Raw genomic sequence first — 15,753 nt, forward strand, 5'->3', positions numbered from 1 at the left:
CTAATACAGTGATTGGAACATAGTATAGAGCCAAATTAATATTTTTAAATTGATGAATTAATCAATGAATCTTAACCTGAGATTAAAATCAACATTCAGTCAAAGCTGAGGCTAAAGTTGAACATCACTGTCAGAGAAAAAACTGCTTGCATAAAAGATTAAATATTAAATGTTATCCAAAAGTTATTCCAATTTTATATTTAAAATGTAATAAATTTTAGAAGTTCGTCATTATAGTTCAGGAACAATGATTCTTTTACACTGTCAACTGTAAGATTGCTCCTGTGATCAATACACCACACAGTTATGATACTAAATAAATGCTCACTTTCAATGGTGGTCACTGGAAGAACAAGGAAAAATGAAGGTAACATCCTTTTCTGACAGTTTCTTTCCATACTCTACATTTATGATTTGACTGATGATTTATCATGGATATTGTATATGATTCTGGACAGTTTTCCCCTCATGTAATTTTTATGTGGCAGAATTGATATTCTACTTTTAATTCATCTCCACATGATGTAAAAACTTCTCCTCATAACACATTACTTCATAATTTCTGACTTAAATTAAATAACTAAAAAATTAGAAAACTTTAATGGACAGTTTGGTTTAATGTTATAAATGCTAGTATAAAAAATAATTATATTAAAAATAATTGTGATATAATTTAATCCCTGTTATTCTTTATATACTTATTTATGTTTTACAAGTTTCTGTTAGCTCAGAAAGGTTATTATATCCTTCCTAAACTTACCTAGCTAATACACTCTGTTGATATGTTTCTTGGCTTGTCAATATCTTTTCATATTTATTAAATTATTTGATAGTGCTTAATTGCTTTTGCATATACAATTAACTGCTTCCACAATCCTTATTAATTATTATAACATTTTCCACTTCTGTTCTCAAAATATATTTATTCATCATTTGACTGATTGAATTCCAACATATTAAAGAATTTCAAAGAAATTATCATTCCAAGTCATATCTAAAATATTTGTATTCAAAAGTGAACATGCAGAAAATAACAATAAATTCATTGGTGTGCCTTGTTTGTATTATTCACTCTGTTGACTAGCTATGGTGGTAACCCAAGTAATGACAATATATTGATCATACACAATTTCAGGGATATCATACAGTATGTTGAAGCAGGCAGTTGGTGATTTGGCCCTCCACAGGCTGAAGCCAAACCTAAATAGATAATTTTGATTGAATACCTAGGCTGATGCCAACTTTACTTATCTCAAAATACTATTTTTAAAGATTCCCTCTTTGAATATCTATTACACAATATATGAAGGGTGAAAGAACAAAAGGACACGCTTTCAGGAGCTGTAAATTCCTTTCGAGGTAAGGTGGAAATGGCCTCTTGCCCTCATAGAGCCTACAATTTTATGGGGATAACAGACAGTAAAAAAATAACCACAAAACTAAACAAAAAATTACAAACTGTGATATGTTCCATGAAAGTGCTTTGAGACTAAACTGGTGAAAGAAATTTAAATGAAGAGTCAAGAAAAGCTTTGAGGAACTGACATTTAAGCTGAGAGCTAAAGAATATGTGGAATTTTAGTTAAGTGAAGTATGGAAGAAAGAATATTCCAGACAGAAGAAAAGAGCTTGGCTAATCCTCAGAGTAGGCTGATAGAAGGCCAGTGGAACTAATGGGACTGTCAGGAAAAGAGTAACAAAGAAGCTCTGGAGAGGTTTTGGAGGACCAGATCTTATAAGGTCTGACAAGGCATGTTAACAATTTTCAGTTTTATCCTAGCATTTGAAGAGTTGTAAACTCGAGATTTTCACTTTTAAAAGCTTGCTCAGGCTACTCAATGGAGAAAGAAGTAGAGAGAAGAATGAAACAAATAAGTTACAGTATTTTAAAAAATTCTTCATAAAAATGAAATTTATCCATCTTCACCCATGCTATTAGACTTTTCTTATTTTTGCAGATTGAAGAATTTACCATTCTCATTTACCAAACTTAAGGAGCTTGCAGCTTTGTGGCTTTCTGACAATCAGGTAAAAATTTTTATTACCTGATTTATTTTGTTTATTCAAATGAACTACAGTTGAAACTTTGAATTGCTAACTTATTCCCAATAGGTACCTTTGACAATCACTGCAAAATATAGATTCTTTATCCCCTGGAGGAGAGATTTTTGTAAAGGTAATAATTCAAATAAGTATTTCATTGCTGTGGACAAACAGTACTATAGTTCTCATCCCTTTTAAATGCTTCAATCTAGCTTCTACTTCATTCTCAGAGACCTAATACACAAAATGATCATTTTTCTAGGTGGTACATACATGTCCTCAGAGGATGTACTTTAATTATACCTCTGAAGGTAAAGAATAAGAAATCATTACCACAATTCCCACAAGAGGGAATTATTATCCTCCATGTTCCTTTTGTGTGTGTGTGTGTGTGTGTGTGTGTGTGTGTGTGTGCTTTTAATTATAATCAACTTAATTCTAAAACTTTATTCAAAAAATTTGTGATGTCTTTTGTTGCTATTACCAGTATCTTCTGTGAAATTGTTTTGATATTAACTCTTATACTTATGAAAATAGATTATAATAGAATTAGTAATTGAGTGTTAATGAATAATTTTATTAACTGGAAAATAAAAAGAAATAGTTGAAGACATCTGATTTGCCACCAGAAAAACTGGTGATAGACAATTTTGACATAGTTTATTTTTCTTCTTTTTACTTTTTTCTTGTAATCCTAAAATTTTAAAACATCCTATCCCAAAATATGAATTACCAAGTGAAAACAAATCATCTTGGTTTTAGTTTGTTATGATTATTTTCTGAGCATAAAAACAGCATTACTGGTAAATGAATTGTTCAGACATAGGTATTGAGCTACTTTTGTAAAAAAGTAAAATAAACTTCTACAAAATGTGAAATATAAGTGTGAGAATAATGTTTGTATTCCTACAGTCATTACAGCACTTTCTTCCATCTACTAAAAAAAATTAGATTGTCATTCAAATTCAAGTCTTACCAATGGACTGTAGATTTTTCAAAGCATCAATATATCATTATAAATAAATCATTTCTGGAATCAACGTGAACTATGCTAATGGAACAGTATTTTCTATAGTCTTGCATTGTAAAAAAACATCCCCTAATGTCATGATTTATTATTCTTGTGGGAGAATGAACAGAACAGTGGCTGCACCATTTAGCTTTTATTTAGAACAGCAATTTAATGTGTTTCTGACTTAGTTTCATGAGACAAGTTGGTATCCCAAATCCCCTTTGTGCTTCACTCTTATTAATAAATGTCATGAAATAAGTGTATTTTAAAACATTAAATAATATGATTATTTCCAATATGTTTTATAAAAATAGTATATAATATAAAAGTTCTAAAAAATACCTTCATAAATAGTATTTCTGAAATAAAATTAATAATAGAGATTAAATGTTACCATCCATAGGTAAATATATTGTGATATATCAAATACAAGGATTGTTGCTTATGTGTATGTGGACCCTGTCTTTGGTTACAAAAATTTCTTTAAAATAAATGCTTATGTTTTAACCTAATTAAATTCATAGATGATCTTGTATAGTATAAATTTGATAGCAAATTCCATTTATTTTTTAGGGCAACAGTTCATGAAAATATAGGACTATACCAAAAGTTTACTTAGTTGAAACAGTTTGACATATTTTGGTCTCTTCAAGATCAAAACTGACATTACTCAATGAAGATGAATAGGTCTTGTAAAAGAATGTACTAAAGAAAAAGAAAAACTCATTATGAAAACCTTAGAATTTCAAAATATTCCTCTACAATAGTCTTATTTTATGTTATACTTTCTTATTTCATTACCTTTTTCCTTACTTTTCTTTAACTGTTCATTCAGCAAAGTGCATCCAGACTATTGACCTTTATGCTATATAAAAGAAATATTCTTTATACTTCCAATCTTATTAATCTAATTTATGTCCTTTGCTTCCAGTCCAAAGCCCTTATCCCTTTACAAACTGAAGCCCATCCAGAAACAAAGCAAAGAGTATTGACTAACTACATGTTTCCACAGCAACCTCGTGGTGATGAAGGTAAACAGTCAGTAGAAATTTCTCCTATGCTTGTATGATTATGAATAAAAGGGATTAATTTTATTCTAATCTCTGGCCAATACTGGCACATGGGCAAGACACATAATTACATGACACACATAAATCATTTGGGGGTTAACTCTAAGCAACTCTAATTATCTTCCATACTGTAATATTCTAAGTAAGATTTCAAAAACATAACTCTTCCTTTTTATATCTGTCATGAAAATAATGTTGACTTTTAGGAGCGACATCTTTTCTTGGTGGATTGCAAAACCCAGGACTAGTTAACCGAAGGTGATACCTAGCCAGTTGAAATGAGCTAAGAAGAGTCAGATCTTAAGGAAGATAAGTTGGTTTATTTCCTGCATTCACTAATTTTATGAACACAATTTAAACATTTAGTCCTGATCTCAGGCCCCAAATTATTTCATGTTAAGAGTCAACCGTAAAGAGATGACTTGCAAACGACTAATTTTTCAAGTTGAGTTTTCCTAAACAATGTCAGCAATTATGATAGGAATAATTTTTGAAAAACTTAAACCTTTTTCAATAATAAAATATTCTCTTCTATGATCACATTACTCATAAAATTTTCAAAGGAGCTTTATCCTTTACCATTTGAAATTCAGCACAGGCCCCTTAGCTCAAGCCAGCACAGGCTGTCATGCACATTTACCACAGTCTAACAGTAATAGTAATTCTTGAAAGAGTAAACCCACTTTAATCCACCCATGGATTAAATCCACCCAACCCTTTTAAAAGAGACCAACTTTTAAAAGAAACTATTTGCTTATGTAGTTTTTATTTTCAGGATAATTATAATAAATGTCTTTAGGTTTTTTTACTTAAAAAGGGAAATGAATCATTTTGAAATATTTTAGGATATTTTCATTCAAATTTTGACTTACAGAAGTAGAAAAAGGAAAGATTGTTTCATGTGTATTTTTCAGGCTTCAGTAAAATTGATCTTTTGAATTTATGAAAGAAATGCCACTGTGTTTACATAGGGTATAACAAGAGTCTTAAATAAGGATTATGTTTTATTCATGCAACTTTACTTACATTTTCATTTTAATATCCCTAGATTAACAAAATATTTCATTTTGAAAGGCTATAGGGGAAAATGAAAAGTGTCTCATATTTTCTGGCCATTTCTGAGATCTAGTCTGACAGATTAAATCCCTAAATTGTTCCATGGAATGAGGTAGATCTAGTTAGGTAAGATGTGATGTTAAGGAATTAGCCTAGTTTGTTTCACTTTGTTTTCCTTTGAGGAAAGCAGAGTTGGTAACAGAAAAGTTTTCTTGAAATTTAAACAAGTCACCCTTTGGTTTTTCAAGCAGAAGTGTAATGAGTGAATTTGCAGAAATCCTTGCAACACACAAAGTTTTATATAATAAAGGTTATCCTTTGGGAAGTGCTTTTATTGCATTTTCATGCGATCTTCACAGGATTGTTGCAAAGAAGATATTACCATTAACCAACATGTAAATTAAAGATTGATAAGCCATTTCCTTTCCCTGTTAATTTGAGACACATTTAGATTAATTGAGACCTGAATGTTAAAGACTATTTTCCAAATGCTTTTTTACCATAAAACCAAGCACCACTACATTGCCCCCTACCAGACACACAAAAGAACAACGACAAGAAAGGTTGCAATCTTGGACAGTTTATTGCAAAACCAAAGTTATGTAGTACCTTTTATAACATCCTAATAGCATTTAGTGGTTACAGTTATGGACTCTATAATCACACAGTCATGGTATAGAATCCTGCATTGTCCGTGGAGAAGCTGCATGGCTTTGAACAAGTTTCTTAAAACTCAGCTATAGTTTTCTCATTATTAAATTGAGGATTATATTACTTCTACCATGGTGCTGTTTTGAAGATTAAAAGAGATAATGGTTTAAAATACCTAATTCAGCTCTATTATCATAATTAGGTTATGGAGAGCTCATTCTCTACACTGGAAAATTTCTCTACCCCAATATATAATTAATGTATACTTAAGAAAGCTGAATGTGAGTTAAGATGTTAAAAGACTATGTAACAAATATGAGGGGAATATTTTCCCTCTTTTTCTTTCTTTCCTTCTTTCTCTTTCTTTCTTTCCCTCTTTACTTCTTTCTTTCTTTCTGTTTCTTTATTTTTCCTTTTCTTTTTTTCTCTTTGTATTTGTTTTTAGTACCTATCACCATTTTTCGTATAGCGTACTAAGCTCTGTTAAATAACAATTTATGTTTTTTAAAAAAAGCAATAACACTTTGGAATCTAACTGTAGATTTCCAGTCAGACAGTGACAGCTTTAACCCTACACTGTGGGAAGAACAGAGACAACAACGCATGACTGTTGCCTTTGAATTTGAAGAAAAAAAGGAAGATGATGAAAATGCTGGGAAAGTTAAGGTGAACCTTTTAATTTTTGTTTCCTCTTTCTTCTCATTATTTTTATTTGTTCATTGTTATTATTCAAATAGCCTTTGGGACTAATTGACTGACCTCTGCTAGAAGGTCAGATACATCTTAAAGTCTCATGGTGATACCTTTCATTATAGCAGGATGATGATTTTGGAAGCACTTTTGTGCTTCGGAATGAGACTAACATCCTGACTGAGCAAATTTCATATGCCACCCCATCTTACAGAATAGCAACATGAAAGAGATTCAAGCTGAGAGAAAGCCAAAAAAAAAAAAAAACCTAAAAATCAAACACAAAAGTCTGGGTGATGGGCTTCACCTTATTACCTCTTTGAAACACTGAAATGTGTTTTTTTAAAATCACTGATCAAGGCAAGGCATCATGCAGACTGTGTGAAGCCAAAATACACATTTATGAAAGAACCAATGGATTAATATATTACATTGGCATTAAAATCTCAGAAAGATTCTATGTCTCTGGAATATTTGAAAAGACTTTATGAGTTTTCTTAAGTGTGAGGACAAGTTTTAATGAAGGTAAGAGCCTAAGAGTAGGTGATGTCCCTTAGGGAAAATTACTTAAAATTTTTCACCTTAAAGCATATTTTAAAAAATGCTTTATTGGCACTAATCTAAGTCAAGTAACAAGGTCGGAATTTTAAAATCTGTATTTTTACATTATATAAATTTGAAAATAACAGAATTTATATGGATTATATCAACATCAGGTCTTCATGTTATCATCATGGCAACATCTTGAATCTCTCATCAATTTTTTATGGTATTATTTTTGCACTTTTTCCATCATGGATACTAACAGCTCTCACCCTTAGTGACTAATTACATAAGTAATTGTATATGCATCCTATTAATAGATCTGGATTGTGTGATGTGTTCTCTTCTATCCCCTCATTCCCACATTTTCTAAACTTTTTTCTTAAACCAGCATACTCTAGAACCTTACTGGAATTAGTAAGGTAATTGACAAAGCCTACCTATTTCATTGTGGAGAAACCAAAATGGATTCCCAAATCAAAATGACAATTTTGTTAAAGATTTGGACTTAAAAAAATGTTTCTAAATGGTTGATTAGTGCTATCTAATAACCAAAGAGACATTTTTTAACTAAAAATAAACAAAAAAAGATCTTTAGAACATTTCAGTTCTTCTTGTAAGGATTTTATATGTTAAATCCAGAACCAATGGATGATGCATTCTATACTGGACCTCTGATTCATTCTTTTACTTCATTGAATGTCAAAAACTACATACTTCTTCCTAAAAAGAAACCTATATTCAAAGGCTCCAAGAAGAAAAGAGTGCATTTAATACTGGTATATGTGTCATTGAAAGCATAAAATATAGCAAATGCAAACAGACATTTAGAAGCCCTGTTTGTGTGTTATGTGATCAAGTTTGATTATAATTAGAGTAGGTTCATTATACTTTAGAGTACATTTTCTCTATGTTTATTTATATTTGATTTATTTTATATATTGGTGAAATAATATGTGTTTCCAAAATCTCAAACTACTTGGTTTTGACCAATTTGAGTATTTCCAATGCCATTGGCTATTGGACAAATTAGAACACAAACAAATGTCTAAATAAATCATCATGGAAGTATGATGATGAATGGAATATGCTGAAATCTTGCACTAAATTAATTATATTTTTCTGGCTCATTACATGTACATTAAATTTAGTACCATTTTACCTTTAATTTACATAAAATTTTAAAGGGAACCACTGACCTATTGCATCAACTTCCAAATAGACTAGAGTATAATGCCCTACTTATAATGTGTTCAGTGTATGAAAGTATGAAAGTTTAGTTTAGTTTAGTTTAGTATGAAAGCTGCATTGTGTGAAAAAATTGTGACCCTTTAGCTTCATATGATATTGGTACTGTTTTATTACATAGAATTAAAACTAATTTTCTGATGGTTGTTTTAAATGCATTACCCAGAATGAAAAAAAAATATATCAAGAATAGAAAAATGATAAAGTGAAAGTTTTGCTACAGTGCTCCTCTTTCTCCCAGAAAATGGAGATTCCTTCTCCCACAGGATCACTCCTGCCAAGCCCCCTGGGAAAGGGGCCAGCGTGGGATTACTCTCCAACCTGCCAGACTGTCTGGCGATTGCTGCACACCATGGGCCAGGTGTGATCAGCAGATCCAAGATATGCCCGTCCCCCAGAATGACCCACAGCTGGCATGGGGTTGTATAAGTGGCCTCCAGCAGGAAAGGAGCATGTGTACTCCATTGCCAGTTGCAGCACAATCCACCACTCTTCCCTCTCTAAGTGGCAGACAGGTAGGCCTAGGTGTTTGGGGTAGGAGAATCCCTTACGTAGAGGCAACCTTGGAACAGTGGTTTATGGGGTATGTTCTGCATGATTTGGGGTAAGAAATGTTGATCATATAGAAATCTTTCAATTGCCAGTGTTTGATCCCAGTTTAATTTTCTATTCATTGACATTGGCAATGGGGTGGGGAGAACTGAGCCAGAGGGGGAGGGAACATCGATATGATGTGCCTACTGGTGGGATATCTGGCATGGTTTTTAAGTTGGGTGCTTCATTTTTATTTATGTTTTTATTTTTCAAGATTTTTATTTAAAGTGTGGGAATACCAATAGTCGGGCAGAATGTTGATGACACTACTGATGCAATCTAAATTGCCCCCAGACATACACACATTTTTTTGTAATATCAATTCTGAGGGAGATTAAATAACTAAAACTTGATTCTAAAACAGCATGAGATTTGAATTGAAATTTGCTGAGAGTGGACTTTGAGCACAAAGATGGACATCTGTTGAAAAGCATCAATTTCCTTTTAATTTGAAGGCACAGATGATGAGAATTCCTGTAAGAGAAGATTGGCCTGGGAATTCTGGCAGATAGGGCTTCCTTATCTCAGTGGGTGGGGTATTGAAGAGTTTAATGAAAAAAAATCTTAATGGGATGTGGAAGAACACTACATATTTTGTAAACCTTATCCACATGTAATGGACTACATTCTTATTCTGTGTGTATATTCTTTCTACAATATATGGCAAGTTGAGAATCCTAACTAAAACTGCTATAGGTTTCCTTTCTATGTAAAATGTTCCAATTAATTCCTAGAATAAGATATTTAACAATTAATAACCAAAGCATTAACTATTATTTCTCTTACTGGAATTTACAATCAAATCAAATGATAATTTAATCATTATATAAGAAAAGCATAGTTCTTTGTGAATTCAAGGTATCACTTCTAAATGCCCTAACTATTAACATTACTTCTTTCTTCATTGCTAAATCTTTGGGAGTCTCCAACATCTTGCAGCTACTATTTGCATTTACTGCACTTTCTTAAGATCTGAGATATATAGAATGTTGTGAAACACTTCTATTTTCCAAAATAAAATAACATTTCAGTAAAAATATTGGACTTTAATAAAATGTACCTGTAAAATGAGCAAATACTTTATGGTGAGTGATAAACACAACATTTTGGTAAGAACATAATTGACAAATTTTTCCCACCTATTACATATATCCTGTATTAGAATAAGGGAATATTTATAGCCTATATATTTAGCAATATAAAGAAACTAACTGGGCATTACTGGACTATTAATATAATTGTGTTTATGATCATAGTTACTCATTTCTGAAGCACTTCACACATGCATTGAAAAATAGAGAGGCAAAACAATCTGTAAAAGTGTATAAAATATGCTTTTAGAGAGCTTACGAACATAACAGAATTATAAAATACTATACTTTCATTTTTTTAATTATAAAATATTATGATAACTTTATGTTTTAAAAATTGAAATTATCTTATTTAACTCAATAAAATTCACACTTTAGATTTACACTATTTCTTCCACAAGATTGTACAAATATATGCTGCACCTATACCAGAGAATAGCTCTGAGCCAAGTAACACTTGCGAAGCATAAGCTTTGGAGTTAGACCTGAGGTTGAATATGGGCATTGATTCCTGTAGCTGTATCACCTTCAAGTAACTTACACCATCTGAGCCCGTGTTTTCCTTCTGTAAAATGGTAACAGATGCTACAAATGGGTTGTGAAATTAAAATGAGATTTAATTATAATTAATTATAGATTTTAATTAATATTATTAATTATAACTATTTATTATTCATTTATAATTAAATCCATATGGTAAATAATAAAATAAGTATTGTTTATTATATAAATAACTAACAATAATTAGTTTTATATATTCTTATAAAACACTTTGCATGGTGCCTATCACATGGCAGATAATGAGTAAATGATAGTTATTGCTGCATACAACCTGAAAAAAATCCAGTTACAGGTATTATAGTTAGACATATATATAATAAAACTAGATTGCCAAAGACTCCAGATTCAAAAAATACATGAGAAGATTCTGATATTAGAAATAGTATCTAATCTCTGCATAGAAATTATACATTTTCAAGGGACTTCACATTTATTATCTCATTCGAGCTCTAGATTAACCCAAGATATTATCATTCCCATTTTACATGAGTAGAAACTGGACAGAAAGATTGTGGCTGATAGCTAGTTGGGGGTAAATCTGTGGCTTTAATTTGGGTCTTCTGACTCTAAGTCCAGTAAATTCTGCTAGTAGACTAGTGAATGGGAAGCAAGTAGCTTATTGTATAGGTGGAACAAATCCAAGTTTTATGAGACCTGAATTCAGCTTCCACAATTTGGAGAGGAGCCTCTTTAAGGAAAAGAATATAAAATAACCATGTAAATACTTAAGCAGGGCCCCTCACAAGGCTTTGGAAAGAGCCCATGCAGGTGACAGACCCTAAAGCTTAAGCTTCATTAGCTTAATGGCAAATCCACTTTTATTTCTACATTTAAATATTTTTACAGAGATAAAGTGCCCAAATACATTCTCATGATGTGACCAAAATATAACATTAACTTCCTTATAATATAACCAAAAAATATTGGTACCATGGCCATTAGCAAATAGCCCTCTGTGTCAGAAGGGACACAGCATCTACAAAAATTAGATTACATTACTTGATGTATTTAATTCTAAGAAAGAACACGTCCCAGGGGGCTTCCCTGGTTGTGCAGTGGTTAAGAATCCACCTGCCAATGCACGGGACATGGGTTCGAGCCCTGGTCCGGGAAGATCCCACATGCCGCGGAGCAACTAAGCCCGTGCGCCACAACTACTGGGCCTGTGCTCTAGAGCCCGCGAGCCACAACTACTGAAGCCCATGCACCTAGGGCCCGTGCTCTGCCATGAGAGAAGCCACCGCAATGAGAAGCCCGCGCACCACAACGAAGAGTAGCCCCCACTCACCGCAACTAGAGAAAGCCCGCGTGCAGCAACCAAGACCCAACACAGCGAAAAATAAATAAATAAATAAATTTATAAAAAAAAAAAAGAACACGTCCCATTTTTTGCCTTTGATTCAATTTAGAAGTGTAGTTTTAATATTGAGGATTGTTTAAGGTGTGTAGAATTTTAATTTAAGGACCTATTTGAAAGTTATTTTTCATTCATATTAAAAATTAAAAGATGTTCTTAATTGGCATAATAGTCACACCATTCTACAATTTACATTTTTTAAATGTAGTTTTTTGACTTTTAAGTCCTTTGATATCAAGGACTTTTAAACAAGTTCAACAATATAATTTTTAAACTTAGATCAAATTTGTGATTAATATTTCTAATACCAATTTAAACAGCAGATCCAAGAATGCATTCATCCCAATGGATTTTGTCTAGCATGGCTATCATTCTTTTTATGTTTATTTAAGAATGCATTATAAAGTACCCTGAGATATACTTATATTACACTCTAACAACTTATACTTTTGTTTTTTGGTAGTCTTTTTTTCTTGGGTTATATTTTTGTAGCTTTGTTTCTATATATTATTAACTTCATCCTATTTGTTTCAGCATATTAAAGATTAAATTACATTTCAATGAGATTTACACTAACAAATTTATCTGGTTTTTCACCAGCTTCCCAAACATTTATTGGAAAAATAATTTTGTAACTTTAGTTCTGAAAGGAATGTTAAAAATCATCTAGTGAAGTCCAATCTCAGTATTTGACATGGACAGAGAGCCACAGGAAGATGAAATACTAGAATAACAAAGTTGGTGGATTTGCTAAAACTGCAGATGAGCAAAAGTGTTTGAATTCATATTTATAATCCTCAGATCTATATCACTATCATATTTTCTTACATCCCATGTGTTACATAGGTGTGGAGGGGGTGGGTATGTGTGTGCCCCACCCTCTTTCTCTTTTTATCTCTCATCCCCCTCTTTCTTCTTCCCCTTTCAGCTTCTCTTCCACCTCTGCCCTCCCCCAACACACCCTCACATACACTTTCCCCAACACATACTCTTTCCCCAACACATACTCACCACGATCACATAAATCATTCCATTTTGTAAAGTTGGTTCTACTCAGATTCAAAAAGACATAACTATTGGAATAAACCAAGCCAAGTAAATATGCCCCTTATTTTTCCTCCCACTCCATTTTAATCAGCCTGGATAATTTGTATCTATTCCATTTTAAGTATATTTTAAATACTCTGAAGGTGGGATATTCTGTATGGAATGTCTCATATTTTCTCTCTCTGAATTAAATGTGAAGAATAGTAATATATATATATATATATTCCGTAAGTCAGATTGAGACACCAAAAATGAATTCAAGAATAGAAATAGGGCTTCCCTGGTGGCGCAGTGGTTGAGAGTCCGCCTGCCGATGCAGGGCACATGGGTTCGTGCCCCGGTCCGGGAAGATCCCACATGCCGCGGAGCCGCTGGGCCCATGAGCCATGGCTGCTGAGCCTGGGCGTCCAGAGCCTGTGCTCCGCAACAGGAGAGGCCACAACAGTGAGAAGCCCGCGTACCGCAAAAAAAAAAAAAAAAAAAAAAAAGAATAGAAATAAGTCTCTGGATAAGTATAAGCCCAAATTTACATATTTACCTAGAATATCCTAGACAATGTTCTCAATTTTTTATTTCTCTTTATTGTAAGATGTAACCTATAAAGCATATTACTTTATTATGGTAAAAACTAAATATAAAAGCCTCCTTGAAGGATTTTTTTTTTTAGTTATTAACAAGAATTAGCTACCCTACCTTTTGATGTAACATGCTAATTAACACAGAGCTGGTGCATATTTGATCAGATACTGTCAACTCCCCATTTTTTAATACATGATAACTCACTTGTAAATCTTTTGGGGTCTTCTCCCATCACCTGCATTGATATTCCAAAGATATTTTTAATGTCAAAATGATTCTTTTTAAATAATTAAGATAGGTAAGGGAACAGCCTCTAAAGTATAAAAGCAGCTGATAGTAACTTGATTAAATTTTTCAGAGATTACCAATCACTTAAGTGTTTGACCTACTGCTATTTCAACCATCTATAGAGTAGACCTAAACATAAGATATGATCCAAAAATTGTTTTTAATCTAGAAAGGTGGCCAGGGGTGGGGAGAAGTCCAGGAGGCAGAATGTGAAAAGAACACTATGTGTTCTACTCTACAACACAGTTTTTCAGCCAGCTCAACACTCACTATATTGCATTTGGTTATACTACTGCACATAAAATGGAGTAGTTTTGTGAACATGCTTGCTGAAGGTATTTTTATGTTAAATTTCTTTTTACAAACTTCTAGGTTGAAATAAACCTAAAACGATATCCAACTCCTTACCCAGAGGATTTAAAGAATATGGTAAAATCTGTTCAAAATCTGGTGGGTAAGCCAAGCCATGGAGTGCGTGTTGAGAATTCAAATCCAACTGCTAACACGGAGCAAACTGTGAAAGAAAAATACGAACACAAGTGGCCTGTAGCCCCAAAGGAGATTACAGTGGAGGTATTTCAAGGTTATTGGTAATTGCCAGTGTGGTTTGGATTTTTTGGAATTACTAAATGATATGTTTTTTTAACTGAACAGATCTTCCTTGATAAGTGCATTTTTTCCTAATGTATAAATGAGTCTCTCTACTCTTCCAAACTATGAGGGTTGCATTTAATAAATGCACCTTCATGGCGTAAAATCATTAATACAGCTCCAAAAGTTCCAATACACACAGAAGGAATAATTCGCTCACCAAGTTAGGCCTGGCCAGTAAGTGCATTAAATCATTTTCTTGATATTCCTTTGACTACCCCAAACTTTTATTGTATGAGTCATTAGAAAAACCTAAATGAAGTTTTATTATTATTATGCAAATATCAGTAAAATTCTTGATCAGATTTAGAGCCAATTTTTAAAAATGTTTTTGTGTTTGGGTTACACCCTTTATAGGAAACACTACTATATAAAAAGGGGCAATAACTTTGAAATTTAGCTTTACAGAATCTAATATGAAGCTTAGTTTCTATATTTTAGAATGAATTAGATATTTATCCTTATCAATTTGTGTGGTCTGAAAAGAATTCAACTACATTTATGCCACCTCTGTACTATTTCATCTACTCTTCAGCTAATTTGGTTATCATCTTTTAATCTTCATTAGAAACATAATTGATATGAGTACATCTAGAAGTTCCTATACCTACTGCTCAAAAATCTAGGTTGACAAAACTCTTTTACAAATCTGCGTTCAAAGCATCAGTTTTTTGCATTAAACACCAACTCTATATTTAGCACTGTGCTAAACACTGTGAGAGAGAGTAAAGAAATATGAAATGTGTGAATAGTCTCCAAATAATTGAGAGCCTAGCCAGGTAAACTTAACACAGATGAAGCCATTAGAGAATGTATTATATAAAACATGATAACATCCTTGGTTGTGTGATGGAGAATATAATACTCTAAGAAAATGGAGTGATAAGCAGTCACTGCCAATCACTTTAAAAGTTATGTGAAATGCTTAAGATTGAACTGCATATTAAAGATTAGGTGATTCTTTTAAAGTCAAAAAGAGAAGAAGGCATTCTAGGCGAAGAGAAAAGAAAGCTTAAGCAAAAATAAGTGTGGTGTGCATATCTGCCAGTGGAAGTACAAGCCTGACCCAAAAGAGAGGAATATAGCTGGATATCTAGGGAAGAAAATTTAAGTAAATATTTATTTTCATTGCTTTTTTCATTTTGCTTATAAAACTCATATTATTGTACTTTTTCATCTCTAAAACATTACAGATATACTATAGCAAAGCAACATACTTTTCTTTTATCTCTAAGATACTGCAATAATATAAAAAGGAGGAAAACTAACATT

The 15,753-nt window shown here is 32.4% G+C and overlaps 1 protein-coding gene across 1 annotated transcript in view; it reads left to right on the top strand.

Annotated features, from left to right (window-relative positions):
• The window catches only part of LRRC7 (leucine rich repeat containing 7), a 506,342-nt gene that overhangs the window by 394,384 nt on the left and 96,205 nt on the right, over positions 1-15,753 (top strand). Inside the window, exons 15-19 of the mRNA XM_027114043.1 lie at positions 1,959-2,028; positions 3,987-4,086; positions 6,374-6,498; positions 8,580-8,828; positions 14,203-14,403. Of these exons, the coding sequence (XP_026969844.1) occupies positions 1,959-2,028; positions 3,987-4,086; positions 6,374-6,498; positions 8,580-8,828; positions 14,203-14,403 (745 nt within the window). The remainder of the gene's footprint in view (positions 1-1,958; positions 2,029-3,986; positions 4,087-6,373; positions 6,499-8,579; positions 8,829-14,202; positions 14,404-15,753) is intronic.

Source organism: Aethalodelphis obliquidens, unplaced genomic scaffold, assembly GCF_003676395.1.
Source record: "Aethalodelphis obliquidens isolate GAN/ISIS:26980383/991018 unplaced genomic scaffold, ASM367639v1 scaffold13, whole genome shotgun sequence".
NCBI classification, from domain to species: Eukaryota; Metazoa; Chordata; class Mammalia; order Artiodactyla; family Delphinidae; genus Aethalodelphis; species Aethalodelphis obliquidens.